This window comes from Terrapene carolina, unplaced genomic scaffold (assembly GCF_002925995.2).
Source record: "Terrapene carolina triunguis isolate 2854851 unplaced genomic scaffold, T_m_triunguis-2.0 Scaffold21, whole genome shotgun sequence".
Lineage (NCBI taxonomy): Eukaryota > Metazoa > Chordata > Testudines > Emydidae > Terrapene > Terrapene triunguis.
Genome location: NW_020664372.1, coordinates 40,077,365 through 40,105,156, shown reverse-complemented (window position 1 = coordinate 40,105,156; position 27,792 = coordinate 40,077,365). Strand labels below are relative to the sequence as shown.

Here is a 27,792-nt window from a genome sequence, read left to right as displayed (position 1 = left end):
ATGTTTACTTTTTGCTGGATCCTACTACTGTTTATCAAAGGAGCAGAGGTTAGAGAGTTTAATCTGACAGGTAAGAGATTGTTTCATGTCTTACTGGAAATGTTTTAAAAAATATTTGTATTGGCTGGTTAATAGCAATATACATCCTATCATCATTTTATGAGTTTTCACTGATTCTGTGTAAGACTTTTTATGAATTATAATTTGTATGCATTTTTTTGGTTAAGCACTGATGATGTGCTTGGAACTGTATAAAATACAAAATCCGTAGTCCCAGAGTTAGCACTGAAAGGAGATGGACATTTTCAATATAATGGAAAAATAAAAACTGGAATTTTGAGAGCATAATGGAACAAATTCATTGCTGCTGTAACGCCACTGAATAATACATCGGGAATAGATGGCTTTCTCTCCATAGATTTTCCCTCTTTCTTAATCTCATCACCCAAAACTCCTTTCATTACTTTGTTTTGCCTTGCCCTATATTTTATTGGTCCTCATGGTGCTATGTATTAGTGGAATTTCACAGAGCTCTAATTAATTTCAGTTGGGAAAGTTGCAAGGTGCCTGCTGTGAGTCCTTTGACATCTTCATCCAAGCTAAAACATTGCTTCATAAAAAAATAGAGCACTACAATTGGAGCTTTTGGGGACTTTTCTGTCAGAAAATCATCCTGACGGAAAATGCCCTTTGCATAAAATCAAAAATTTCCATGGGAAAATGTCTGCTTGGAAGGCTCTTGTCAATTTCACTTTCTGCCAGCAGGAAGAAAATGAAATTGAGAAAAGCTTGGAATTTTTGTCCTGTGAAAAATTTCAAGGTTTTCACTTTTTGTCAGGAATCAGGACTAATTTTTTCTGAAAACTTGAAAATTTCCCCTCTGGCTGGAAATTCTGTTCTCCAACCAGCTGTAACTGCAATAGCCCATTACCCAGAGTGATTCAATACCAGAATTAGCTGGAAAAAAATATAAAATAATCAATAAATTGTGGGGAGATAATGGTGTCCCTCTGATATGGTAGAACAAAGAGACAAAGGAAAATGTGTGGATGTGGATTGTTGAGAGCAGTTGGATATAGAAGGCTGCCATTGACACATGCAATCTAAAGACAATGACAAGGTATCAAATAAGTATACATATAACATAATGATAATACTTTGCATGTATTCAGCACTTCTCACAATAGGATATGAAGATGTTTCAAAGCACTGTTTTATTAGCATTGCTGCGACATAGGTGAATATTATTATATCCATTTTGCAAATGAGAAAACTGAGATATAGAGAGACAAACAACTTGGCCAAGATCATATAGTTAACTCAGTAATAGAGTTTGGATGAAACTCTTTTTCTTTAAGCTAACACTCCACCCACATCTCCTGGATGCCTCCTATGTGGAGTGAAATTTAGTTAATGTAAATTAACTCTTGTATTAAACCCATAAAAATAAGGATGCTTGGAGATAAGTCTATAGTTTAATCATAGATTCATAGATTCTAGGGCTGGAAGGGACCTTGAGAGGTCATCGAGTCCAGTCCCCTGCCCTCATGGCAGGACCAAATACTCTCTAGACCATCCCTGATAGACATTTATCTAACCTACTCTTAAATATCTCCAGAGATGGAGATTCCACAACCTCCCTAGGCAATTTATTCATGACAATCTGTCTACAGCAGAGGATAGCACCACCCCGTCGAAGACCTGGACTTTGGAATACTTTGTATTTATTACTGTACATAGGCAAAATCAAAACAGCTGCAACATATTAGTTTGTGTTTAAAGACATGTAGCCGGATCCTCAGCTAGTGTAATCAGCATTGTCGTCAGTGGAGCTATGCCAGTTTACACAAACTGAAAGTTTTTGGTCCTCAGAGCCCAATCCAACTGCTATTAAAGTCAATGGAAAGTCTATTTGTATCAGTGGGAGCTGAATCAGACCTATAAATCCCAGAAACTCGTTGTTAATTTATACTTAGTTATTAACTGTTATTGGGCTAAATTTTCGAAAGTGACTAGTGTAGTTGTAGCTGTGGTGGTCCCTGGATATTAGAGAGACAAGGTGGGTGAGGTAATCTCTTTTATTGGACCAGCTTTTGTTGGCAGAAGATAGAAGCTTTTGAGATACACAGAGCTCTACTTCGTGTCTGGGTGGTTCTCAGAGCCCAGGTTCCTGCTTGATCAGGGACATCTACACTGCTATTTTTAGCCATGTAGTACAAGCCCCATGAGCCCAAGTCAACAGACCAAGCTTGGAGACTCATTGCTATGGGTTGGGGTTTTTTTCACTGTAGACATAAGCTAAGAGACAATGTCTGAACTATTAGCTGGGATGATGCTACTTCCAGGCTCCATCCAAAATTATAAGACTTGTTCTGCAAAGACTAGGAGCCAAAAGATCTTAAGGACATTAAACAGTTAAAAAGTCACTCTCTAGAGAGGGGGAAGGCAGTTGCCAAGGGGAAGACACAGAGACCGATTCTGCTGGAGAAACTGAAGAAGCAAAATCTTCCTGCTCCACTCCCACATGGGACTTAAAGTAAGGTAGACATGTGTAACCTTGATATATTGGGTGCCCGGGAAGAGGATAAGGCAAAGTCCCAAGACAGGGTAAGGTAAGAAGTGGTGCAGGGAGACAGCAAGGGGTCTGTGTAGTCGGGCCTTGACTGCTTGTTTAAGGGTCCCTGGAAAGGGAGAAGCTGGGTTCCCCTATCAGTCCACTGAGGAAGATGGAGCAGAAATGCCCCTGAGACGGGTAAGGTAAGGACTACTGAAACTCCCTGATACCAGGTGCAAGGACTGGTGGGTTCAGAGTTGGTCTGAGGATCCAACGTGAAACTGAAGGACTATCAGTTGTTGGACTACTGGTTTTACTCCAGAAGGGGTGGACCTATATGTGACTGGCCAGAGTGCTGAGTTGCAAGAAAAAGCAAACCACTGCATGACTGGCATGGCTGTCACAGGAGGTGCTAAAGGAGGAGAGTCTGCTACACCACACTTAACCAGCGGAGTGGGGGGTGGGGGGAAGGGGTGCATCTGCCGGCGAGTCACATGCTTACAGGCCCTTTAAGGCACCTCCTAAAATATACCCCAATATTGTTAAAACACCAATCATGTTAAAAATCTAGGCCATTTTCCTCTCTCTCTCTCTCTCTCTCTCTCTCTCTCTCTCTCTCTCTCAATATAATGAAATCTATTCTATATTCATGTCAGATTGCACTGATATGTTTGTTGCCTGTCTTTCAGAGTGTCTTTATAAAGGACCTGAAAGGATTTATCATGCAATCACTGATGAGGAGTTTATCTTGGAATGTGTTTTGCCATCCCAACACCGTACCCACATGTACAACAACTCATTTCTCTATACAAGTAAAGTGCTGTGGTTCTGGCAACAAAAAGATGGAGAACCAGTGAAGATTATCAGCAATGAAAGCACTAACCCCACTCAGGAAGGGAATGCACTTTGGTTTAGACCGATAGGGATTAATGCTTCTGGAGTATATATCTGTATGATAAGGTATGTCAGTGTGTCAAAAAGCCTTCCTTGATGTACACTTTCACTGATAGCTGAAAATCATAGAATTATGCAAATAAAGTTCTGGAAGGTCAAGAGATCATCTACTCCATCCCTCTGCACTAAGACATGATTAAGTATACCTAGACTATCCCTGACAGAAGTTTGTCTAACCTGCCTTAAAAACCTCCATGCCACTAAACTCTTCCTTTGGTCTGATATGTTTGATTGTTTTCACTTGACCTTGGTTTCTTTTCTTTGCTGTACAGGGAAGAAATCCCATGTCTCTCAAACATCATAAAGGTTCAAGCGAAGAACAATGCAAATTGTTCGGATAATGGCAGAAATGAGCTGTCTCTTCTCATTGAAAAGGGACATTCAATTTCTTGTCCTGGGATACACTGTTACAATCATTTACAAAGGTCACCAGTGACATGGTACAAGGTAACAGTCACTCTGTTCCAATTCTATGCGAAATAAAATCAATGCTGTTACAATTTTAGGCTAAATTTTGCACGCTTACACATTTGCCCACAACTTTTACTGAAGCAAATGCAAATTGTGCACAACTCCCTGAGGGGGAATATTTTAGGGGCTTTTAATTAGAGCTGAGATGGAAATGGATTTTCTATTTTGTGGGAAACTTCATGATTTGGAGAAAAAAAATTGTTCCAAAATGGAACAAAACCAAAGAATTCTAAACTTCCCATGAAACAAAATAAATTAAAACAAAAATTTCTGCTGGATCAAAACATTTTGTTTCAATAAAATTGAAGCATTCCATTCTGATTTTAACCCTTTAAAACTTTAAAAAAACATTTTTATAAATTAAAATATATAAAGATTTCATTTTCAAAAGTTATTTCAAAACGAAACATCAAAATGTTCCATTTTTAAAATGTAAAAATGCTTCATTTATTTTCTAAATGAAATTTCATCAAAATTGGCATTTTTCAAAAAGGTTCTTTAGAAATGAAAATGGCATTTTATTGAAAAATGATTTGGTGAAAAATTTCTGACAAGCTTTACTTATAATGGCCATAAAATTGGCTCCAAGCTAAAATTTGGCAGACAAGAAAGGGATGTTCTTTCTTTTTCACACAGTTTAAAAAAATGGATCAGTTCTGTATAAGATTAAAAAAGGTCAATAAATGGAAATTACTATTTTGAGATTTCTTGGCATTCAGATAATACCAAGTATGAAGTCTAGTCAATTTCCTAAATAGACTTACCTGCTATACAGGAATAACTCTTGATATATTGTACCTAACTATGCATTTATACCATCTAGTGTTACAGCACTAACTATATGTTCAACCAAGACTAGAACCATTTCTGTAGCCAAAGTGACTTTTGAATTTCCTGTAAAAGATGTACAACTTCTATGGCAAATTTTCTTTTCTGGTTTCTTTCTGCACGAACTTTGAATTTCCTTACTCTGTTCATTTAAAATCTGATCCAAAACCCTTTGAAGTCAATGAGAGTCCTTCCATTTACTCTAATGGGCACTGGATTGGCATTTAGTGAAAATCTTTAATCATTCTAGAGGATGTGTGTATATTTAAGACGTTAAGAATGTCTGGAATTTTCAAAAGCATTCGGTATTATTCTGTGCTCATAGTGAAAGCAATAGCAGTATTGCCAACCCCAAGCATTCAAAATTCATAAGTCAGACCTCAAGAAATCATGAGATTTATTTAAAAATCATAACGTATGAAAAGAAAAAAACAGTTTTCCTTTTATTTGGCTTCTGGTTTCTAAGTCTTCAGGTCCCACTTCATTCATATTTGCAGAATTTTCGCCGCAGTCATGAGTGTTAGCAATTTGCTTTTTTTAAAAATATGAAAGCTAAGATTCTCATGTACTCAGCTGCCTTCAGAAGCTAGGGCTTGCAAAGCAAACAAACACACACAGCCCTGCCATCCCCACCCCCAACACCAAATCTTATGAGACTCATGGTATAACAGACACCGCTATTGACTTCAATGGGAACAGAGTTAGGTCTGCATTCAGCTCTCTTGACAATTCCACTCTAAGATTTTAAAAGAGAATTTAATTAGTAGCAAAGAAAACCCCCCATCTAATTGCTTCATTTTCCTTTCTTTTTGTTAGAATGGAATTCGAGTAATGTTTCAAGAGATTAGACAAAGTCTAAAACTTACGGATGATAAAATCCTCTTGCGTCATATCTATGAGCAAGATGCTGGTATTTATGTATGTGATTACATTGTATTTGACAACAGCATCCAGTGGACAATGAGACGAGTAGTTAGAGTAAAAATCATTGGTAAGTAACATATGAACTCAGAATAATAAAATATCTGTAGTAACAACTTATTTTCCATAGTAAATTAGTGTCTCTTTCCTCCCCAGCACTGTTTTTCTTTGTGCTCACATTCTGAAAATCTTGTCCTCTCTCACGTTGACAATGCTGTCCTCTCCTGGTTCTATTCCTGCTTCTCCGGCTGTTTCTTCAGAAACCTTTAGTGGGTCTCCTTCTCCCTCCACAATGCAGTGAACCCTTGGCCTGATAGCCTGAGGCCCCACTTACAAAATGACTATATGTTAGGAATGTTCAGACAGGCCATCGGGCTAAACATCATTAAAGTCCTCATCCCAAGTCCATTAAAGTCAATAAAGAGATTGCCATTGACTTCAGTGGGCTTTGGGTGGAATGTTAAATGTTCAGTAATAACATATAATAGACTGTCTGTAACCTAGAATAATTAATAACCTTATCAGAGCTGATTCCATTTTGAGTTTACCATAGCCTAAGACACTATAGCAACCTTTTCACTACACATAATATAGTCTTATCGGTTATTTTATTTTTTATTTTGTATTGCAGCACGAAACACTGTCCACACCCCAAACATCTTGTCTCCCAGTGGCGTGAAGACCCTTCAAGTAGAAGTTGGTAAGCAGGAATTTTTTGCGGTTCTTTTTCTGGCCTGGAAGGACATTACAATTTAATGGAGTATTGACATTTTACTGGATGAAAGAAACCAGTTTAAAGACATGTATGGATCTTAGGTCCAATGTTTTGTATGGATTAGGTCAAAAACTGAGACAGTGTATGCCTTTGTTGGCATCAAAGGGGAAAAAATGCATCTCAACCCAGCAACCACTTTCCCATATTAATTAGGAGAAAGACTTTCCAGTGACTTTTGTAAACAGTGTTTCTCTGTTTCCTTTTCACAGGAAAACCTCTTACAATTGAATGCAAAGTATTTTTTGGCTTTGAAAGGGATTTTTTGCCCATGATAACTTGGTACAGAGACAACAAAGAAAGTAAAAGTGAGTCACTTTTGCAGAAGCCAACACGGTAAGGGGAAAAACCAACCAAACAGAAAAACCCAGCTACAAATGTTGGTTACAAATGTTGAGTCTTCAATATCTACTTTAATGTACTGTCTTCTTACCTGGAGTCACTGGAAGATCACTAACAGAGTATCAGATAATGTAAGAAAAGTCCACTGAGGATTTTTAGACACACATATTACATACTAATGTGTGTGACACACACGTTCTTTCTAATATATATAATACACATTAACACGCTACTATGTATGTATGAATATATGTATGTGTATATATAATTACATACAAAAAATATGTTAAAGAACATTATGGTTCTACAGTGAAGCACTGAAAATTTAGCAAGTACCAGGGTTAGGTTGCTCATGCAATTCTAATTCCACCCCCTTTTGCATATGTATTAATATACAGAAATACAGTCTTTAATTAAATGCTCACATAGTATTTCGTCCACAGAACCCTGCCTTGCTCAGTGCACAGAATAGATCAGGGGTAGACAACCTATGGCACGCGTGCCAAAGGCGGCATGCGAGCTGATTTTCAGTGACACTCACACTGCCCGGGTCCTGGCCAACAGTCCGGGGGCCTCTGCATTTTAATTTAATTTTAAATGAAGCTTCTTAAACATTTTAAAAACCTTTTTTACTTTACATACAATAGTTTAGCTATATATTATAGATTTATAGAAAGAGACCTTCTAAAAACGTTAAAATGTATTACTGGCACACGAAACCTTAAATTAGAGTGAAGAAATGAAGACTCGGCACACCACTTTTGAAAGGTTGCCAACCTCTGGAATAGATGGTGCTCAATTAATGAGAAGCTGTTCAATAATTTGTTTCTCTTCATACTGAGGTGGCCCTAGGCCTTGTTTACTGCACATTATGCAACCCCAAGGCCGGTGCAACCCATTAGGCGACCTAGGCAGTCGCCTAGGGCACTAGCATTTGGGGGGTGGCATTTCGGGTCCTTCGGCGGCGGCCGGATCTTCGGCCTCCCTGGTCGTCGTCGGGATTTAGGCAAGGGAGCTGGGGCAGGGGGCGCGGGGAGGGCCGCCTGCAGCAAGTAAGGGGGGGGCGGCACCTTAGGGCGGGGGGGGAGCTGCCGTGAGGGGTGGGGCACCTTAGGACGGAGAGCTGCCACAGGGCTCGGGGGCGGGGGGGCGCAAGGTGGAAGTTTCGCCTAGGGCGCGAAACATCCTTGCACCCTCCCTGTGCAAACCGTGCTCTAAAGAAAAAATGATCAATCTCTTTCTGGGCTTTTCTATAGCTCCCATCTTTATAGAGTCACAAGCAATGTATTTGTCTTCACAGTCCCTAGTATTATCTTCATTTTACAAATGGGAATTGAGGCACAGAGAAGTTAAGCTCAAAAGTGTCCACTAATTTTGGCTGCCCAATTTGAGACACCCACAACTTGATTTTTAAGATTACTTAGCATTATATAGCACTGTATATGTTCAAATAATATATAGCTTTACATAAAGCTTTATATGTAGGCACAGCTCCCATTGACTTCAGTTGCAGCTCCCAGTGCAAATCCGGCACCCAGAAAATGAGAGAGACACAATTAGTGACCACCTGTGAAAAGTTTGGTTTGAGCGACTTCCCCTGCATCACAGAGGAACTCTGTGACAGATGCAGAGACGAATCCAATTCCTCATGGCAGCATTCAACTATCTTGACCATCAGACCCTCCTTTCTTTTCTTGCAATCCCCTGCTTCAGTCACTACATACCTTTGAATTCTGCAACAAATGAAGCAGGGGTCCTACAGACAACGGTCTCCTTTACTACACAACCCTGGTTAATCCACAGAGCAGGTCCATCCTGAGCACTGAACGAGATAGGGGTCATGTGGAAAAAATAGTATGTGATCATGCCATTAAAGACTGTATCATAATTCATATTCACAGGGGGACTGAATTAAGATTGCACGGGAGACCTTAATTTGGGTATTAACTTTTGAATGCTTGGCTTTTCAACCTTAATGTTCTTTTAACATTTGTGTGTGTGTCTGTGTGCATGCGGGTGCGTGCATGTAAGCACCCTGGCGAGCCGGGCCAGTTTGTTTACCTGCCGCGTCGGCAGGTTCAGTTGATCACGGCTCCCACTGGCTGCGGTTTGCCGCTCCAGGCCAATGGGGGCTGCTGGAAGCCGCGGCCAGCACATCCCTCAGCCCGCGCTGCTTCCCACAGTCCCCATTGGCCTGGAGCGGCAAACCATGGCCAGTGGGAGCTGCTATTGGCCGAACCTGTGGATGTGGTAGGTAAACAAACCAGCACGGCCCACCAGGGTGCTTACCCTAGCGAGCCGCGTGCCAGAGGTTGCCGACCCCTGTCCTAGGTTTAAAAAAAAAGTGAAAAAACAGAAATCCCACAATATGGCATCATATTGATGCCTACGTGGGACATCAGCATGGTTGGAACTTTTAGATCCACCACACACACCTCCGCCACTTGAGCTAATGGAATACCTGAAAGCAGTAGTAGGTTGTCATTGTCTATGTGGACCAGCACTAGAAGGAAATGAGATGCACACTTTGCCAGTGGATTTCACAGGTATTTGCAGACAGCAGAGGACTAGTGAAACTCAGAAATCTTGAGTTCCATTCCAGGGTCCAGAGGAGAGTAATTAAAGACTCTTCTGCTTGTTTTCCCCCAAGCTTAATCCTGTCCACTCTATCCCAGCCAGCTTGTCCTGGTCCTGTCTCTTCTCTGTCCCTGTCTCCTTGTCCCAGTCCCAGTAACCTTGCCCAGCCAGTCCTATTTTCCCACTCTGGGTTCCCCATCAGATTCTCATTCTCCCCCCAGATGCCAGTCTCTTCCTCCCACATACACTTCCAATCCCAATCTCCTTGCTCTGCTAGTCCTATTTCCCCTCCTCCCCCAGCTCCTTGTTCATTCTCTCTCTCCCCTCCCCACCTCCTGGCAACCAATCCCAGGGGCTCCTCATCCAATCTCAGTCTCTGCCTCCCTCCCCACCCCGTCCCTAGTTTCTTGTCCCAGTCTCTTTGCCCAGCCAGTTTCAGTTTTACCCTTGAACCGTGGCTCCTCATTAGAACTTTCTTTCCCCTGCACAACCCCATTCCCACCCCCGCGGTGCCTGGTTCCAGTCTCCTTGTGCAGCTAGTCCCATTGTCCCCCCAGATCCTCATCCAATTTCAGTGTCCCCCTCCCCCCTTATCTGTCAACTGGCTCCCTGCTGCCCCTCACATTTCCCTCACTGGGTGTCCTTCACTGGGTTGCTCCCAGTTCCAGCTTCCTCTCCAGCTTCTAGTCTCGGTCTTCTTGTGTTACCTGTCCCAGCCTCCCTCCATGAGTCTGAGTCACAGTATGCACCTCTTGGTTCCCAATCCTAGTGCCCACCTCTCCAACTCCCAGTCACAAGTTTTCCGCTCCCCATTCCCGGTCTGACCAGGCTCCTTGTCCAAATCTACTCTTTCAGTCTGGCTTTTGTTCCCTCAGCATTCAAGTCAGAAGGCTTCCTTCTGAACGCTGCTTGGGCATCAGCAAGGAGAATCATTGAGAGACCAAGAAAGACAGGCTCCCTTCTCTCAGTTGCAGTGCCTGGCATCATCCCAGCATCTGGGAGCAGCAATTCTAGAGAAAGTCTGGCTTTGCCTCTGCATCTCTGGGATAGAGCATCCACAATCACTCTGTGGGGATGGCACGTGCAGTCTGGTCACAAACAGGATGAAGCGTGCTCACTGGGGACAGAATGGTTGCAGATTTTAGCTGATATGCTCAATAGAGGTTTCTTAGAGTTTGTGCAAACTGAGATTTTTTTCAAAGACTTCTAGCTTGGCCAAATTTGGGTAGTTTTTGATAGGAACAGCAATAAGCACATTGGTAACACAAAGACCAAATTTCAAATCCTTGGTCTGAACTATGGGAGTGCAAGAGTGTCTCAAAGTAAAGGTCACTAGCCAATTTTTAACAGGCAGATATCTGGCATGGAAAAGTTCTGCCCAATGGTTAAAGTTTGGCAAAGCTGTAAGCAACTGAAAACAGGGTCTTATAATAGAAAGTGTTGTGCAACCTTAATATTAGGCTGTGTTACCAATGTCACCTATAATGACATATATTTATTATTATATGACAGAGAGTGAACGAATAAAACAAATGGTATCAACACAGACAACTCTGGACAGAGATTTATAAAATTTTATGCATGAATTTGATTTATTATGATTAAAGCCACTCACCTGCACATGTGTGGTATTACAGAGATCAGTAGGTTATCAGCTTCTGAACAGAGTAGTGCAAAATGGTTATAATGAACATTGTCTTTTTCAGAATTCATTAGAAACTCAAAATTCAGACAAAGCGTATTGAAAGATTTGTAAAAATTTGGGAACACTGCTCAATTTTGGGTAAATGGGGATCCACTTTCAAGGAAATCAAGTGTGATTTATGGATTTGAGTCAAAATAATATGATTGCATGATTTCATCATGTGATCAGGTGTAACTTGGTGGATTACATGAGTGTCACTTCATCTGAAATGCTAAGTGAAACTTCAGGTGTGACACCACATAGTCTGAACCAAAATATGAATAAAATTCTATAAAGCAAACCCCACTAGTTTTCACACTGCTTTGTTCAGGTGACCTCAGCTGCTGATTGGGAAATGACCATGAGATATGGGATATGATTCTGCAAATTCCTAGTGTCTTGCAGTACCTGAGAATTTTGCTAGCATGAAATTATTTTAAGATCTTTCAGAGCAAGGTCCCTTCCCACTGCTATAGAGTCTGATTTTTAAGGCTGCAATTCAGCTATGTACTTATGTAGGTACCTAACTTTAAGTACATGTCAATGGGACTAAGCATGCGTTTAAAGAAGTTAGGTGTGTGTTTAAGTTAGGTGTGTGTTTAAGTACTTTGCTAAATTGAGGTCTGAGGACTGATCAAGAGCATTTTATTGTGCTGTCTGTGGGCATTAGTATCTTAGGGCTTGTCTACATTACCTGCTGGATCGACAGGCCGCAATTGATCCAGCGGGGGTCCAGTCTAGACACTCTCCCGTCAACTCCGGTACTCCACCAGGGCGAGAGGCGCAGGCGGAGTCGACAGGAGAGCGTCAGCCGTCGACTTACTGCAGTGAAGACACCACGGTAAGTAGATCTAAGTACATCGACTTCAGCTACGTTATTCATGTAGCTGAAATTGCGTAACTTACCAGGCCTTACTATGAGATCAGATCCAAATTGAACTTTCATACAAGGACCTCATTTTTCTTTTGCGACATTGTCATGGATCCACAGGATTGGTGCTATGCCCCCAGCTTTGGAACAGTCTCTAGGAGAAACCCCTTCAGTATGCCAGACCCCCTATGGGTCCCACTCCTTCTCCTTGTTAGCCATGTGGCTTCACTGCTTCCTTAGACTGACTTATGGGCTTTCGGTGCTCCTGCTTCACACCATGAGCTCCATTCAGCAAGTCCAACTGAGACAGACTCCTGATGGAGAGTTGTACACTCTGCGGGGATTAATGCACCTCACCAAGCATTTGCAGTGCTACCAAGAAGTGTTGTCAAAACAGTTGGGTTTATTAGTTAACTTGAATGCAGCATAGGACGTCCTTAGGGTAGTATAGAGAACGGAAAATTAAAGCATAGTCCATTCTGGTTAGCCCAGAGCCCAGCCAAGCTGTAATGAACCTCTTGGTTTAAGCTCTGTCTGACCTCTTTCATCTCACTCCTGGGAAGAGCCCTGAATACTTCCAGCAGCCACTTCTAATTCCCCCACTTCACACTTCTCCAGTCCTTTGTTCTCTGTTGCGGAATGTTGCTCAACCTCCCTGCTGAGAGGTAGGGAAATCCAAATCTCTCTGGGTCGATGGTTGCTAGGTGTCTATGGGTACGTCTACACTTACCTCCGAGTCCGACGGCAGGCAATTGATGTTCTGGGATCGATTTATCGCGTCTTGTCTAGACGCGATAAATCGATTCCGGAAGTGCTCGCCGTCGACGCCGGTACTCCAGCTCAGCGAGAGGAGTACACGGCATCGACGGGGGAGCCTTCCTGCCGCATCTGGACCTGCGGTAAGTTCGGACTAAGGTACTTCGAATTCAGCTACGTTATTAACGTAGCTGAATTTGCGTACCTTAGTCCGAAGTGGGGGGGTAGTGTGGACCAGGCCTAAGTCTGAGCAATTGGATTTGCCATTGTCTTTTCAAATGTTCCACTGCTATGGGGACCAAGCCTCAGGGCTGATTTACATTACGGGGGGGGGGGAAAGGGAGGAGGGGGAATCGATCTAAGTTACGCAACTTCAGCTCTGTGAATAACGTAGCTGAAGTCGACATACTTAGATCTACTTACTGTGGTGTCTTCTAGGGTGACCAGACGTCCCGATATTATCGGGACAGTCCCGATTTTAGGGGACTTGTCCCGCGTCCCGACCTTACATTGGTCGGGACGTCTGGTCACCCTATATGAGGGGGACCGTGACAAGCCGGCGCCACTCACCTTTCCTCCCTGGGCCCTGGGGCAGCGCACAGCTGAGCTCCCGGCGCAGCGGCGCCAGCCCATGGGGCCTGCCGCCCGGCCGGCCGGAGCCTGCAGAGCGCAGCCCTGCCCTGCTCCTGCCCCAGGCACACAGAGAGGCAGCGAGGAGGTCTCGCTCCCTTGCGTGCTGCAGCGGGGCGGGGCTTATAGACTCCGGCAGCAGGCAGCGATCGCCAGGCAGAGAGCCCCCCTGCCCCCTTCCCCTCCCCTCCCCTCCCCTCGACCCGACCTAGGAAGGGGCCAGAGGGACCTGCCTGCTGGATGCTTCCTGGGAACCGCTCCAGGTAAGCACTGCTGGGCTCACCTGGCCCCCTGGCAGGTCCCTTTGGGGGGGTCTCCCCTCAGCCCCACTGCCCTCAGCCCCCATCCTGACCCTGTTCCCTCAGCCTCCCCCGCAGTCCCCCCTGTGCCCCCACCCTCAATCCACTGCCCTCAGCCCCCCTGACCCTGTTCCCTCTGCCTCCCCCACAGTCCCTCCCCTCCCCCCCGATCATCTCACCAGACCCACTGCCCTCAGCGCCCACCCTGACCCTGTTCCCTCAGCCTCCCCCACAGTCCCTCCCCTCCCCCTGATCATCTCACCCTGCATGGATGTGGAAATCTGTCCCAGCTTCCAGGCTGTCGTTAGCCCCTGGGGCAAAAGATCAGCAGAGGTTTCCAAAGGGAAGTTTGCAGCGTTTGCTCAGACCCAAACATTTTCACTTAAAAAAATAAATAATAAATACCCAAACCCATCCTGACACCCATCTGCTCTGTCCAGATTTGCTGTTATCACTGTTGAGGCCAAAGTAGTTTGAAAAATTAAAAATTAAAAATCCTTGACACCACAAGGATCCTGAAGCCCTCACAAAATGCAGAGGCTTTTCTTAACCTGAGAACTGAAAAAGAGCCAGATACCCTGCATGGGTTTGAAAGTGACAAGAGCCTAGCAACTGACCAGAGCAGCACCAGGTTTGAAGTGACGAGGAGGGTTTGTGTCATGAAGTCTGCATTTCCACTGAGGACTCTTTCATTGCCAGGGTAGTGCTGGCGCAGGTCTGCCGCCCGGCACAGCAATGCTGAGAGGTGCCAGTGTAGACCCGACCCACTGCCTTCAGCCCCCACCCTGCCCCTGTTCCAACAGCTTCCCCCACAGTCCCCCTGCTCCCCCCATCCCACTGCCCTCAGCTTTGCCCTATCCCAAATCTCTTCTTCAGCCTCTCCCGTCATCCCACCCCCATCGCTCCCCCTGCTGTCCCACCCCCTCAACTTCCCCCCATTCCAGCCCTGCTGCCCTCTGTCTCATCCCTTCCAGACCCTGTCCCTCTCCCCAACCCTCCCCAGCCCAGCCCCATTGGCTCCCCCGCCCCACTCTACACAGCTTTCTCTACCCTGTCCCATTCATGCTCCCCTCAGCCCCTACCCTACTCCCCCCATCCCAGTCCTGTTCTATCCCCCTCAGCCCCCACCAAACTCCCCCAGCCCCCACCCAACTTGGTCCTGCACTCTGCTTCCCCTGGTCCATCCCCACACACCCACCGACTTCCTTGACCTCCCTCCTCCCAATCCCACTGCCTGGACCCACCCCCGTGCCACTCAGGACATACAGGAAAAAGAAGCAATGGGCTTAAATTGAAGCAAGGGAGATTTAGGTTAGACATTAGGAAAAACTTCCTAACTGTAAAGGTAGTTAAGCACTGGACAAATTACCTAGAGAGGTTATGGAATAGCAGTCATTGGAGTTTTTTAAGAGGTTAGACAAACATCTGTCAAGGATGGTCTAGTGTTGTTATTACTCAGTCCTGCCTCAGTGCAGGGGTTTGACTAGATAACCTGTTGATGTCACTTCCAGTCCTACATTTCTGTGATTCACACTGAATTACCTTGTGCCACTGTCTAGTAGTAGTGGCACACAGTTCTCTGACATGTAGGTTTATAAAATTGTAGTTAATATACAGTTTAGAGCATAGTAGTTTTAAAGCTCTGCATGTTCAGACCAACTGAGCTGAAAATTGTGATCTATAGTATTCAAAACTATTAAGATGTGGGCTGAAATAAAATCATCATGAATTGCTCAATAATATCAATGGAATCAGCATTGCGCTGCTATATATTGTAAAACATTACAGTGAAATCTTGCAAGTATTACATAGCACGCCACCTTGCCCAAGTGGTAACGAAGCATAACATCTTCCTGTTTCAACATTCTTAACTTGTATCCCATAGCTCCTAGAAGTTGTTTTTTTTCAAACACTGAATACTGCTAAGTTATGAGTTTTAACAGGTTTTTTTTTTCTTTTAAACCACAGCACTGAATGTTATTCTAAAATTGTTTTCCAAATATTCTTAAACTCCCAGTTTATCCCCCGCTGATGTTCATTGTGAAAAGTACTGCAGGTCTAATAATAATATTTGGCACTTTTGTAATTCACTGTCCAACGTGTTTTGTGCCCTCCTCTGGTGGATTTTTAGAGGATAACTGTATAGCTACCAGCTAAGGGAGTTATATCTTGAACTCAAGTAGTAGAAGCTCATGCTTTTAAGTCTGGATGGCTCGTGTTCAATCTTTGGTGACTAGCTATGATGGAGGTTGCTACACTTATAATCCCTTTAATCAGAGGTTCTGAATATGCTTTGTTGTAGGCAGAACTAGCCTATAGTTAAGCAACCGAAAAATTTAGAATGGGAAGTGTTGAAATGTTGGGAAGTCTTATAATTTTGCCAGTCTGGAACGAACATCCCATCTGAGGGATGGGGGCGGGGAGAGAGGAGAGTGAGACAGGACCAGGAAACTGGGCCAAGGAATCCAGAGTGGTAGTGGGGGGCAGTTGAAATCAGATGAGGAGCTGGAGCGGGTTAGACAGCAATAGGATAGACATAGACTGGAGGGGATGGGGAAGAAGGGTCTTTGACTACTAGAGACCACTCCATTCAGGAGCCTAGAATAGACCCAGGATTCCTGAGTTTCACAGTTCCTCTTCTGTCAGCAGATATCTGTGAAACCCAGTGGCAAAAAAAGTGTCTCATCCCCCTATAGAGCTGATCTATCACATATAGGATGACAACCTACTGCCTCTGCCATCACTTACTCCATTAGCTCAAGTGGCAGAAGTCTGTGCAGTGGCTCTAAAGGTTCATCGGCAGGGTTGGAACCATGCGAGTTTCACGATAATTCCACATGACAGAATTTCTGGGGCAGTTCAGTTTTGATTTTTACAAAAAACCTGGGGAAATGCATACGGAAATAGGGTGATCAGATGCCTAAATAGGGGAATCTCAAGCAGGAGTAGAGAGATTATTTTCATCTCTGTATCTGGCACTGGTGCAACCACTGCTGGAATACTGTGTCCAGTTCTGGTGTGCACAATTTAAGAAGGATATTGATAAATTGGAGAGTATTCAGAGAAGAGTCACAAGACTGATTAAAGGATTATAAAACATGCCTTATAGTGATCGACTAAAGGCCCTCAATCTATTTAGCTTAACAAAAAGAAGGTTAAGAAGTGACTTGGTTATAGACTGTAAGTATCTACATGGGGAACAAATAGTTAATAATGGGCACTTCAGTCTAGCAGAGAAAGGTAGAGCATGAGTCAATGGTTGGAAGTTGCAGCTAGACAAATTCAGACTGGATAGAAGGCATACCTTTTCAATGGTGAGAGTAATTAACGATTAACAATATACTAAGGGTCATGGTGTTTTTCTAAAAGCTTTTTCTAAAAGCTATCCTCTAGGAATTATTTTGGGAAAGTTCTATGTCTGTGCTATAAAGGCAGTGAGACCAGGTGATCACCGGATCCCTTCTGGCTTTATAATCTCAGAACTAGGTACATCAATTCACATGCAAAATTCTTATTGAATTCAATAGGTGTCCTTGCTCTGTGGCTTGTGGTGCGGGCTGCAGCAGGGGCCGTACAACCCCTCTCGCAGCTTCCTAGGGCCCCCTCTCATGGCTCTGTGCACCTGTGTCTGTCATTGTCATCCTTTCCCCTCCCCCCGCCCCACTCGCCCAATGTGTCCTGATATTTCACTCTTGCGATCTGGTCACCCTAGTGTCTTCACTGCGGTGTGTCGTCGATTCCCCTTGTGCTTCTCGTTGAGGTGGAGTACCGGAGTTGACACTAGAGTGATTGGCGGTTGATTATCGCGTCTATACTAGATACGAAAAATCAACCCCCGCTGGATCCATCGCTGCCTGTTGATCCGGCCGATAGTGTAGACAAGCCCTCAGACTGCTAAGCCATACCCTAGACCCACATCTCTTAGCCTGCCCTGAGAGCAAACAATCCTTTTCCACCCACTGGGTAACAATGGAGCATATAGGGGAAAATAAGGCAAAAACAAGGATGCCTAAAAATACTCCTACTCCTTCACAGACATCACAAGTGAATGACAAGAATGTTAACATCTCTTTATTTGTACAATCATGGGCTTTTCTGACTTATGTGAATGAATAGTAGATGGATGATAGGCGTGTTTTTTTGTTTAGGATTCGTGTAGAAGAACTTGAAGGCAAATCATTTGTTCATGTTGCCACACTCAAGGAAGTTACTGAAAGGGACCTGAACAGCAACTTCATCTGCTTTGCTCAGAATTCTGTGGGGAACTCGACAGGAGTGCTCAAGCTAAAAAGGAAGGAAAGAGGTAAATCCAGAAGTTGTCTGGCTATTCCTCATAATGAGATATGTTTTGATCACTGTCACTAATATGCTTGTGGTCATCACTGCCCTCTACTTTTCAATAAGTTAGAAGGGTTCCTTGAAACTGAACGGAAAAGGTTTTGTTTGAAAACTGCTAGAATTGCTCTGCGTTCCAGCACAGATCTGCTTTTTACACTGTCAACAAGACACTATCTATTCTCTTGAATTCCCATGCTAGGCCTGAGTCAGAATTGGACTTGGATCCAGTTCCAAACTTCCTTAAAGTTTGGGAGGCAGGCAGGAGTGAATCTTGTCCGTGAGTTTAGTCCCCATCCCTGGTATTAGCATTTCTTGTAAATGTCAGTATTATTATGGAAACACTGAAATTTAACAGCAATAATTTTGTTTTAACAGCACTTTTCAAATTCATATTATATGGTGCGATTGCAGTTCTAGTTGGACTCCTGGTGGGCAGTGCTTTTGTTTACCAGCATTGGATTGAAATAGTGCTGATGTATAGAAATTACTTGGCCAAGGACGAAACAATAGGAGGTAAGAAAAATAGAACCATGATAGACTGTTATTTTACTTTAAGTTTTCTATTGTCATTTGCAATATCTGTTAACCATTTACTTTAATGTCTTCAATCACATTAGGGCCTAACCCAAAGGCTTCTTAAGCCAATAGTTGACTTTTCACTGACTTCAGTGGTCTTTGATTCAGGATCTTAGAGAAGCCGGAACACATGGGGCAGTACATATTTACTGACTGAAGTCTTATAATGAGCAATTTACAATAGCAGTAATTTAGCCAGGGAATATCAGAGCAGGAGACAGAGGTTAGGAAAAACCATGTAGACCAGGGATCCAAAAAGTTCCCACAACAATTTCTCCCTTAATCTGCGATAAAATCTGTAGACTAGAGGTGCATGTGCTTGCAGAGAGATGGGTGAGGAAATGGAGACATATATAATCATTTATTTTCCTATTTAATCAACATGATTTCTCATAAACATAACCAAGGAGGGAGACAACGTCACTTGGCAAATCAACTTATAAGGGCACTTATTGGAAATATTTATATATTTTCTTCCTAAAAAAATACATGTTGATCATAGTGATCAACTTCTATTCATGAGTAGTGCAATAACACCCATAGGTCTCTACCAGGTTGGGGTTCCCAGGTGCTAAGCTCTGTAAAAATGTATAGGAAATGGCAGTTTCCCTACCCCAAAGTGCTTACAAATCTAATGTGAGGTGCAGGGGGTGGAGGAGTCTGGTGGTTTCTACCTGTAAGACTTTTCTGAACCACGCCTGGCCCTTGATGCAAGCTGCTATATTTAAAAAGAAATTGCTCTTCAGAAAGTGTATTGGTGAACCCAGTGATAAATCACGTCTGGCCAGGGTGATTTGGGAAATCACCTAATACCCCATTTAGCTTGGTGACAAAGTTTTCATGAGGGCTCTGGAAAGTCCCCTGGAGGTTTCTCTAGATGATCCCTGGTATAAAGAGGTGTTAAGCCAGATCATTCCTGAAGAGGTAAAGCAGCATCAACTCTTTGTTTGTCTTGTCCACTTAGACTGTAAGCTCTTTGGCCCAGAGACTGTTTGTAGCATGTCTAAGGGTATGTCTACACTTGCAGAGTTTTTGCACTGTAAGTTTTACCGGTGATAGGGAACCGGTGAAAGAAAAGCGCTGGTTTGTGTACCCACTTAATTCCTCAGGCGTCAGAGAGTGTTTACACTAGCAGCACTTCCATCACCGATGAGAGCAGCACTATAGGGCAGTTATCCCACAGTGCAGCTCTCTCGATAGGTCTTGTGGGAAGGGTAGGTGAGGGGAAGGCATTCTGGGTCCCTGCTTACTGCCCTATGATGCACTGTTTCATGTCCCAGCAGCCCCACTACTTCCTTGTTTATTTTGTGGCATTTTTTAAAAAAAACCCTGATTTCATCTGGCTGCTTTCCCCGCCACATCTGTAAGCAAAGGGAAAGGGAGTTTCAAACTTCCAGGGGCTTACAGAGGGAGGGGTGGACGTCCCTTTACCTGGTGTCAGAGCAGCAGAGAGGCTGGCCAGAGTGGTCACTTTTGGAACTGTGGGATATCCTCCGGAGGCCCAAAGGTGTTTACATGGGTAGAATGTGTCTTCATTTTCACAACAGCACACAAAAAAAAAAACAGCGGAAAGATCAGTATGCCTCTCGTGAAGGTGGTTTTCTTTCTGTGGTGAAACATCTGAGTTTCATGCCAAAAATCATTAACTAATGTAGAGGCTCCCACGGTTTTAGCACAAAAAAGGGACTTTTTGCGCTTTAAATGGCAAGTGTAGACATAGCTTAACACAATGTGGCCCTGACCTCAATGGCTACCATAACAATACCACCACCACCACCACCAATAATTATGAGAAGCGGTGGTTTATACTATGGCGACAGTGACCTCCACTGGTGAAATGAGGAAATGCAAACTTCTAGTGCAAAGGATATTACTTGTTTTCTAGTGTAAAGGGACCACAACTCAACCTCCAAATCTGCGAGTTGAAATTTGCATACCTACATTTTTTTTTTGATGCACACGTTCTGGGACCTAAGTTTTTGAACATGCTAAACTTAGATGGGAACATACACAAGCATGCACATATAGTTTTCTAGTCACGTAGGACAAATGACCTGTTCAAGATCACATAAGGAACTATCACCTAATTACAGGTTAGTATTGATAATCGTTCTTATAGGGCTGGGTATTGCAAGATGCTGAGCACTCTTGCCTCAATTCAGTAAAGCAGGTAAGTGCATGTTTAATTTTAAGCATGTGAGTAGTTCCATAGACTTCAGTGAAGCCACCATCTTGCAGAAGTGAGCCCCTATCCAGTACTTTTTCTCTGAGTACTAGGCAAGACAGCCTGTTCACAGCTCTCCCCAGCATCCATTACATCCTTGTCTATATTTAGTCATTAACCTGTTCAACTGTTAACCCCCCGCAAAAGTTTGTTTTTAAAATGGAAATACGTGTTACATTTTTATTTAAAAAACAAAAATATATCGGGGTATGCATTGTGTAGCCAAAGATGGGTCCAAACTAGAACCCTGGACCCAAACTTTCTGCTCAAAGTCTGGGAAAATTTGGATCTGGATTTGAAATCCACAGCTCGGATCTATTTCTTTAATGGGACAGAACCAGATCTCAAGAAGTGGACGGCTCCAAAGTTTGAGGTGGTGTTTGGATCCTGACCTGAACTTTGCATCTTTCCCTCATCTCTATTTATAACAACACGTGGATTTTTCTAGGATTGTATTAAATAATGCATGTGTTTTTATGACAACATGGTGTGTAAGAGAGATGGGTTTTTACTTGCAATAAAATGCACTGCATTTTAGAAGCAGCTTGTACATTGGAAAGGCCACGTTTTTCTTGAGTAGCCGCACCCTTTGATCTGATATAAATGAGAGGGCCAGATCTTCAGCTGGTCATGCAGCAAAGGATATTACTTGTTTTCTGCATGCTTTCTGAAATGAAGCAAAGGGCCTGATTTTCCACTGCTTTTCATCTTGAGTACAAAATGAATGTCTACAAAAGTTGCAAGGTAATGGAGAAGCAGGCCTGATCTTGAATTACTGACTGACTCCACTACATGATTTGACAATTGTTTGCTATTAATCAAGTGTATTCAGGTAAATAAAATATTTATATACTGACTATAATGAGAATTTACCATTACATTAAATTAAAGGAGATAGGTACTTCAGAAATACCTTAATTAGATTAGATGATCTGCACATTTTAAATTGTATTTTCTTTTAGATTCCAAAGAATTTGATGCATTTGTGTCCTATGCAAAACAAGACTCCTTTGAAAGTGATTCCACTTTTCTTAATGAGGAACAGTTTGCCCTGGAGGTCCTTCCAGAGATGTTGGAAAACAAATACGGATACAAACTGTGTCTTCTTGAAAGGGACATTCTTCCAGGAGGAGGTAAGGTCCCACCTGATATGTGGAAAACATCAATAGACAACCCTTCGCTCCAATAGATTTTAATTTTCAAAAGCCTTATTCATCAAAAATGCCAACCATGTGATTTGGTCATGGAGCTTCTGCTCATCTCACTAAGTCACAACCCCTAGAGTCTAAGGTTATGTCTACACTACCGCCTATGTTGGCAAGAATATTCGACCCCCCAAGTGACAAAAGTTACACTGACATAAGTGCTAGTGAGCGCAGTGCTAAATCGCCAGGAGAGCTTCTCCCACCGTCATATAGTGGTGGATTAGCCACTGGGCCAATGGGGCCCATGCCCAGGGGTCCGGGCCAATTCGGGTGTCCCTGCCCGCCCGGAGCTCCTGCTGAGGAACAGGGGAAGCCCCCACGCCCCAACCTCGCTCCCGGCAAGAGTGCCGGGCAGGGAGGTGGGGGGGAGTGCAGGCGGAAGGAGTGGAAAGGGGCCCCCATTTGCTCTGGCCCGGGGTCCCACAACCCCCGAATCTCCCTCTGCCATCATAGTTTATGCTGCTCACACGTTTGGGGGTGGGGGTTATGTTGATGGGAGATCTCTCTGTACATGTAGACATGGCCTAAGATATCCCATTCACACAGAACTTCAGTGTCGTCACTGAGGACATATTAGGTTGGGGCAAAGTTCTTTTTCAGCATTCTTAAAGGACTAATACACTTTTTGTATAAGCATTTTTGTAGCTTGTCATAAATTTTCCAATGGAACAGTTTCCCACTGGAAAATGCTGATTAGATTAAATCAAAACGTTTGATTGATTTTCAATGGGAAATTATTTCAATGTTTCATTTTAGTAAGGTTGAAACAGTGCATTTTGACTCTCTCTTTACCTATTATATTAAAATTTGTAAAAGTCAAAATGTGTAGACTTTTATTTTACATAATATAAAAATCACAATATAAAGACAAAATAAAATATTTTGGAATATTTCATTGCACAAAAAAATTCAAGATTTTGATATTTCATCCTCATTTGGGATTAAACGAAATTTTGAAATCTCGGAATTTGCTGTGGAACAGAAATTCCGTTTTTCAACCAGCTTTTATTAAAACCTCTATCTATTTCTATACCAGAATGTCAGAGGAATGCCCCCTCCACATTCATATTGCAATTTACTTATATTACTCATTAATCCACATTAAACATTTTCTTAGCATGTATTAAGTATGTTTTGCTATCTGTCGGATGCTCCTTTTTTCAATAAAAAATAAAATTAGCGCAGAAATACTGGGTCAAACTCATTGGCACCGACATTGGCAGACACAACTCATTGATGAATTAGGCCCACTGTAAGTAGCTTTAAAAAAAAATCCTACCTAAATTCTACTTATAGTTAAACTAAACGGGAAAAATCATTTGCCTAGACAGTGTTTCAAATCTTCAGATGACTTGTTCTGGCATTTTTCAAGGGTAGGTTTTCTTTATATAGAACCAATGCACAGTAATTCACAGGTCCCATTTTTCCGCTCCCAACAAATTCATAACTTCAAACCTCGGTGACGCATAGGGAGAGGATGTGGGATCAAGTGCCCTCCCAGATTTTGGCAAGTGCCAAGCTGCCCTTACAGGGCTTGCTCTGTTCAGCCTAATGCTCGGGGATGGTGGCTCTGCCCTCCTCCTGCTGTGCCTCCCTGCCTGGCACTTCCAGCTCGCTTGGCTCCTCCCTCCCTGCAGCTGGGCCTCAGCGGGGAGCTAAGGACGGGGGACAGAGCCGCTTCTCATGCTGGCAAGTATCAGAGGGATAGCCGTGTTAGTCTGTATCCACAAAAACAACAAGGAGTCCAGTGGCACCTTAAAGACTAACAGATTTATTTGTGCATAATAAGAAGTGGTAAGAACCCCACTTCTTCAGATGCATGGAGTGAAAATTACAGACATAGGCATAAATATATATTAGTACATGAAGGGCTGGCTGACTCCGCTCAGGGTCGATGTCTGCGAGAGAGCCTGGCTGCAAAGGTGACAGAGGCTGGCTCCCAGCCAGAGCCCAGCTGCAGGGGACAGGGGCGGAGCAAGCCGGAGGAGTGGGGGGACTCCGGCTCACTTGGCCCCTGTCCCTGGCACCTGGGCCCGGATGGGGAGTGGAGGGGCCACCTCCTCAGCTAGGGTCTCTCGCAGATAAGCGCTGAGCTGCACAAAGGGAGTGACCCTGAGCAGAGTCAGCCAGCATGAGAAACGGCTCCACCCTGCCCAGGCAGGCCTGGCTGCCGGCAGGAGGGGCCGAGTGAGCTGGAAGTGCCAGATGGGAGGCGAAGCAGGAGAAGGATGGAGCTCGGGTGGGGCAGGGAGAGCGCGGTGGCCTCGGCTGGGCACAGAGTGGGGGTTTGCTGCGGAAGGCGCTGGGAGCAGGCTCCACTGCCCAACCTGAGTTATGGGTGTTGCCTGTGCCCCTCCCCCTGCTGAGGTGTCCACAAGATCATGAGAGCTCTGGGGAGACACTGGTGCTGTGAGTCAGCCGGGGGCTGGTGGACCCGGTTCAGGGGCATGTGCTCCCCCTCCTGTGGCCCCAGCCTCCCAGGACCAGGTGGGATTGGCTGCCCAGGCCTAGAGGGATGGGGCTGGAAGGTTCCTCCAGGGGCCACCCATGGGGTGATCACGTGCCCCCCCTTTAAATTGTGTCCCCCCCCAGTATCATCAGGCATAAGTCACCTATGCTTCAAGAGCTGGCTAGAAGTTTCTAGAACCTTCCAGAATCCCCCAAGTGAAGCAGGGGACTAAGAGTATGTCTACACTGCCCATGTTACAGCACGGCTGCAGCAGCACTGTAACGTGGGCAGTGTAGACATGCTTTATCGCCAGGGGAGAGCTCTCTCAGCGATTTAAAAAAACCCCACCCCAAATGAGCGGTGGTAGCTTTATCTCTGGGAGCGCGCCTCCCGGCGCTAAAGTGCGGTCTATACTGGCGCTTTTCCGCGCTAAAACTTTTGTCACTCATGGGGGGTGTTTTTTCACACCCCTGAACGGCTAAAGTTTTAAGCACTGAAAGTGGCAGTGTAGACACAGCCTAACACAACTTTACACATTTTGTCACGTTCTTTTAAACATCACCACAACTTTCTCTTATGTTAATTAAGATATCTCCCAATGTCAAAGGGAAGTGGAGAAAATATTCATCTGCGGAGATCTCCCATGCATCACAAAACAGTAGAATAAAATACCTCTAATAAGTAGAATAATAGAATCACATAATCCTAGACATAGGACATCAGGAAGTCATCTAGTTCATCCCCCTGTCCTGAGGTGGGATTAAGTATAAGTAGTAGAATGGGACCATTTATAGGATTAATTTGGATTAATAAATAATTAGGTTAACTGTAATGAAAACATACCCTTTTAAAGCAACTTTTTGGGGAAAACAGCCATTCTAAGTATCTCCTAGATGTGTGCTACTACTTCACTTCTAATTGTGCACTCATTAGCTCTGACAAGTTAAACAAGCTTGTGTTTAGTCAGTACGTGAATGGGAGACCTCCCAGGGAAATCACCAAGGTGCTGAAGTAAGTGGTGTTGTTGAATCAGTAAATCAGTAAAACTCTTCCCTTTGGGGCAGAACTGAACTAATGCCCCAGCATAGTGTTAGCGGATGCTGGTTGAAAACTGGGTTTTCTGTCATGTGGGAAGCAGGATGAAATATCAATTTTTTTTTTTGCAGAAGGGAAAATTCAGAAATTTTTATTTGGAAATTTCAAAACATTTTGTCATGTCAACATTTCTAAATCAAAATATTTTTCTTGGTTTGTTGAACTGAATTGAAACATTTCCTATTGGCTTGGTTAGACATTACTAAGTGTCCCCCAGATCTCAGTGGAGTTCTAGTTCAAGTACCAAATGCATCTTTTCTACTCTAAGGGCCAGACTCTTTGGATGGACTGGCATGATGCACCATGGTCACATAATTCCCATGATACACCACATTGGTTCAACCAAACGGGAGACCATCTTTCATCATGGGAGATGTAGTCTGCTAGAAAGCTGAGGCCAGAGGGGAGAAGAGGAGTACGAGTCACCTGAACTTCACCTTCTATGAGTCACTGTGGCAGCTCAGGTGGACACAGTTTAATTTTGAACTGACCCAAAAGAAAACATTTTGATTTGGTTCAACAAACCAAAACTGTTTTAATTTAGTTTGACACAAAATATTTTGTTTCGATTTTGCTGATGGAAAATTGAAAAATTTCAGCAAAATTGAATTTTTCCCTGTATAAAACTGCATTTTCTGTCAAAAAAAAATTGTATCACTCCTTGTAGTCACTGAAGAGCCCATGGCACCTGTGGCAATTTGGGGAACCTGTCTATGTACAACTTATGAATTCTGTCTGGAGTCAGGAGCTCTTTTTGTGTATCTGTCAGACTGCAGATTTAATTTTGAATGAGGGGTTTCTTTGCCTTCTCGGTTGTTCTTTTACCTCCATGTGGGACCTCCAAGGTTTAGCAGCACAGGGCTAAGAACAAAGGGTCATTAACTTAAGTGATCTCCCGTTGACATGGCACCACCTTAGACAATAGACTAACTCCTGCCCAAGAGAACCAGTCTGTGCAGGTGGACTGATAGTGATGTAATAGGTCACCTGGTAGGGGATTTTGATCACCTGATGAGGCTGATCAGGAAATCACCTGATAAAGGCTGGAGATTATAAAAGAGAGGGTATCTCAGCAGCTATTTTAGAGGGAGATGAGGAGAAGTGAGACTAGGCCTCCATGTTCTGGATGAGAAGCCATGTGCAGGAGGTTGGGTAGGGGGGCGGGGAGGTGAAACATCTTGGATTCCTTAGAGGGCTCTGGTGTATGCTCAAAGAACTCTCCAGAGTAGTGTAGAAACTGAGGCAGGAAAACTATGTTTACATATGTTTATTATTTTGTGTAGATCCATTTATCTTTCATGCTACATAAGGAGAAAACTGTGTTTAGAATGCTGTGCTAAGACCATGTGTGTGTGTGTGTGTCCATTGTCTTCCATGCATACCCTTGAAGAGGAAAAGTGTAAACCAGAAGGCTCACACCTTCAGTGGGATCCTGGGGAAAGTTCAAGAACAGCCCTAGCAAGTTAAGAGTATGTGGGATTCAGCATTGGGATCCTGGTACAGCAGTTTGGAGAGCATCCAGAAGGGGCACTCAGCCAGATCTTTAACTGCACTTATCAGAAGAATGAAGATGTTAGCCCAGGTGTCATTGCCAAATTAATTGGGTAATGGCTTTCTAAATGCTCCTGTGGTTTCAGTTGTATTCTCTTCTTCTCATGATGTAAGGGACATTGCTATGTGCTGTTGTGTGTAGTTGTTGCATTTTACTCCAATGGTGGCTGCATTTACATGGTTGTTAACATGATTATATATTAAATTTTTTAAAATGTTTTCGGTGCCTGTGGCTGAAAAGCCCAAAGTGTGAGCTAGTACTAATCATTACTTCTTTTTCAGCTTACACTGATGATATCGTAACAGCTATTCAACAAAGCAGGCGAGCTATAATTATCTTGAGTCCTGGCTATGTCAATGGACCCAGCATCTTTGAACTGCAGGCAGCAGTGAACTGTGCTTTAGAAGATAACATGATAAAACTGATTTTAATTAAATACAAGTCGTTCCAAGAGCCAGAGTCTTTACCTCCAATAGTGAAGAAAGCTCTTAACATTTTACCAGTGGTTACCTGGAAATCTTCTAACTCTAACTCACCAAACAAACAATTCTGGAAATATATGCGGTATCACATGCCAGTGAAAAATACCAGGGGGCTAGGGAAAAACAGTCTAAAGTTTTTTTCCCATACGTTATTTAGCATGGTTATCAATAGCAGAAAGGCCGCTGGGAGAAGACAGCAGACTAAGAAATAG

At 43.6% G+C, this 27,792-nt stretch overlaps 1 protein-coding gene across 1 annotated transcript; it reads left to right on the top strand.

Annotated features, from left to right (window-relative positions):
• IL18RAP (interleukin 18 receptor accessory protein) lies at positions 1-27,792 on the top strand. The gene is made up of 10 exons (XM_024204238.2): positions 1-70; positions 3,244-3,514; positions 3,781-3,955; positions 5,624-5,798; positions 6,360-6,428; positions 6,713-6,836; positions 17,808-17,962; positions 18,373-18,510; positions 21,760-21,930; positions 27,380-27,792. The coding sequence occupies exons 1-10, from the start codon at positions 1-3 to the stop codon at positions 27,790-27,792; spliced, it is 1,761 nt and encodes a 586-aa protein (XP_024060006.2).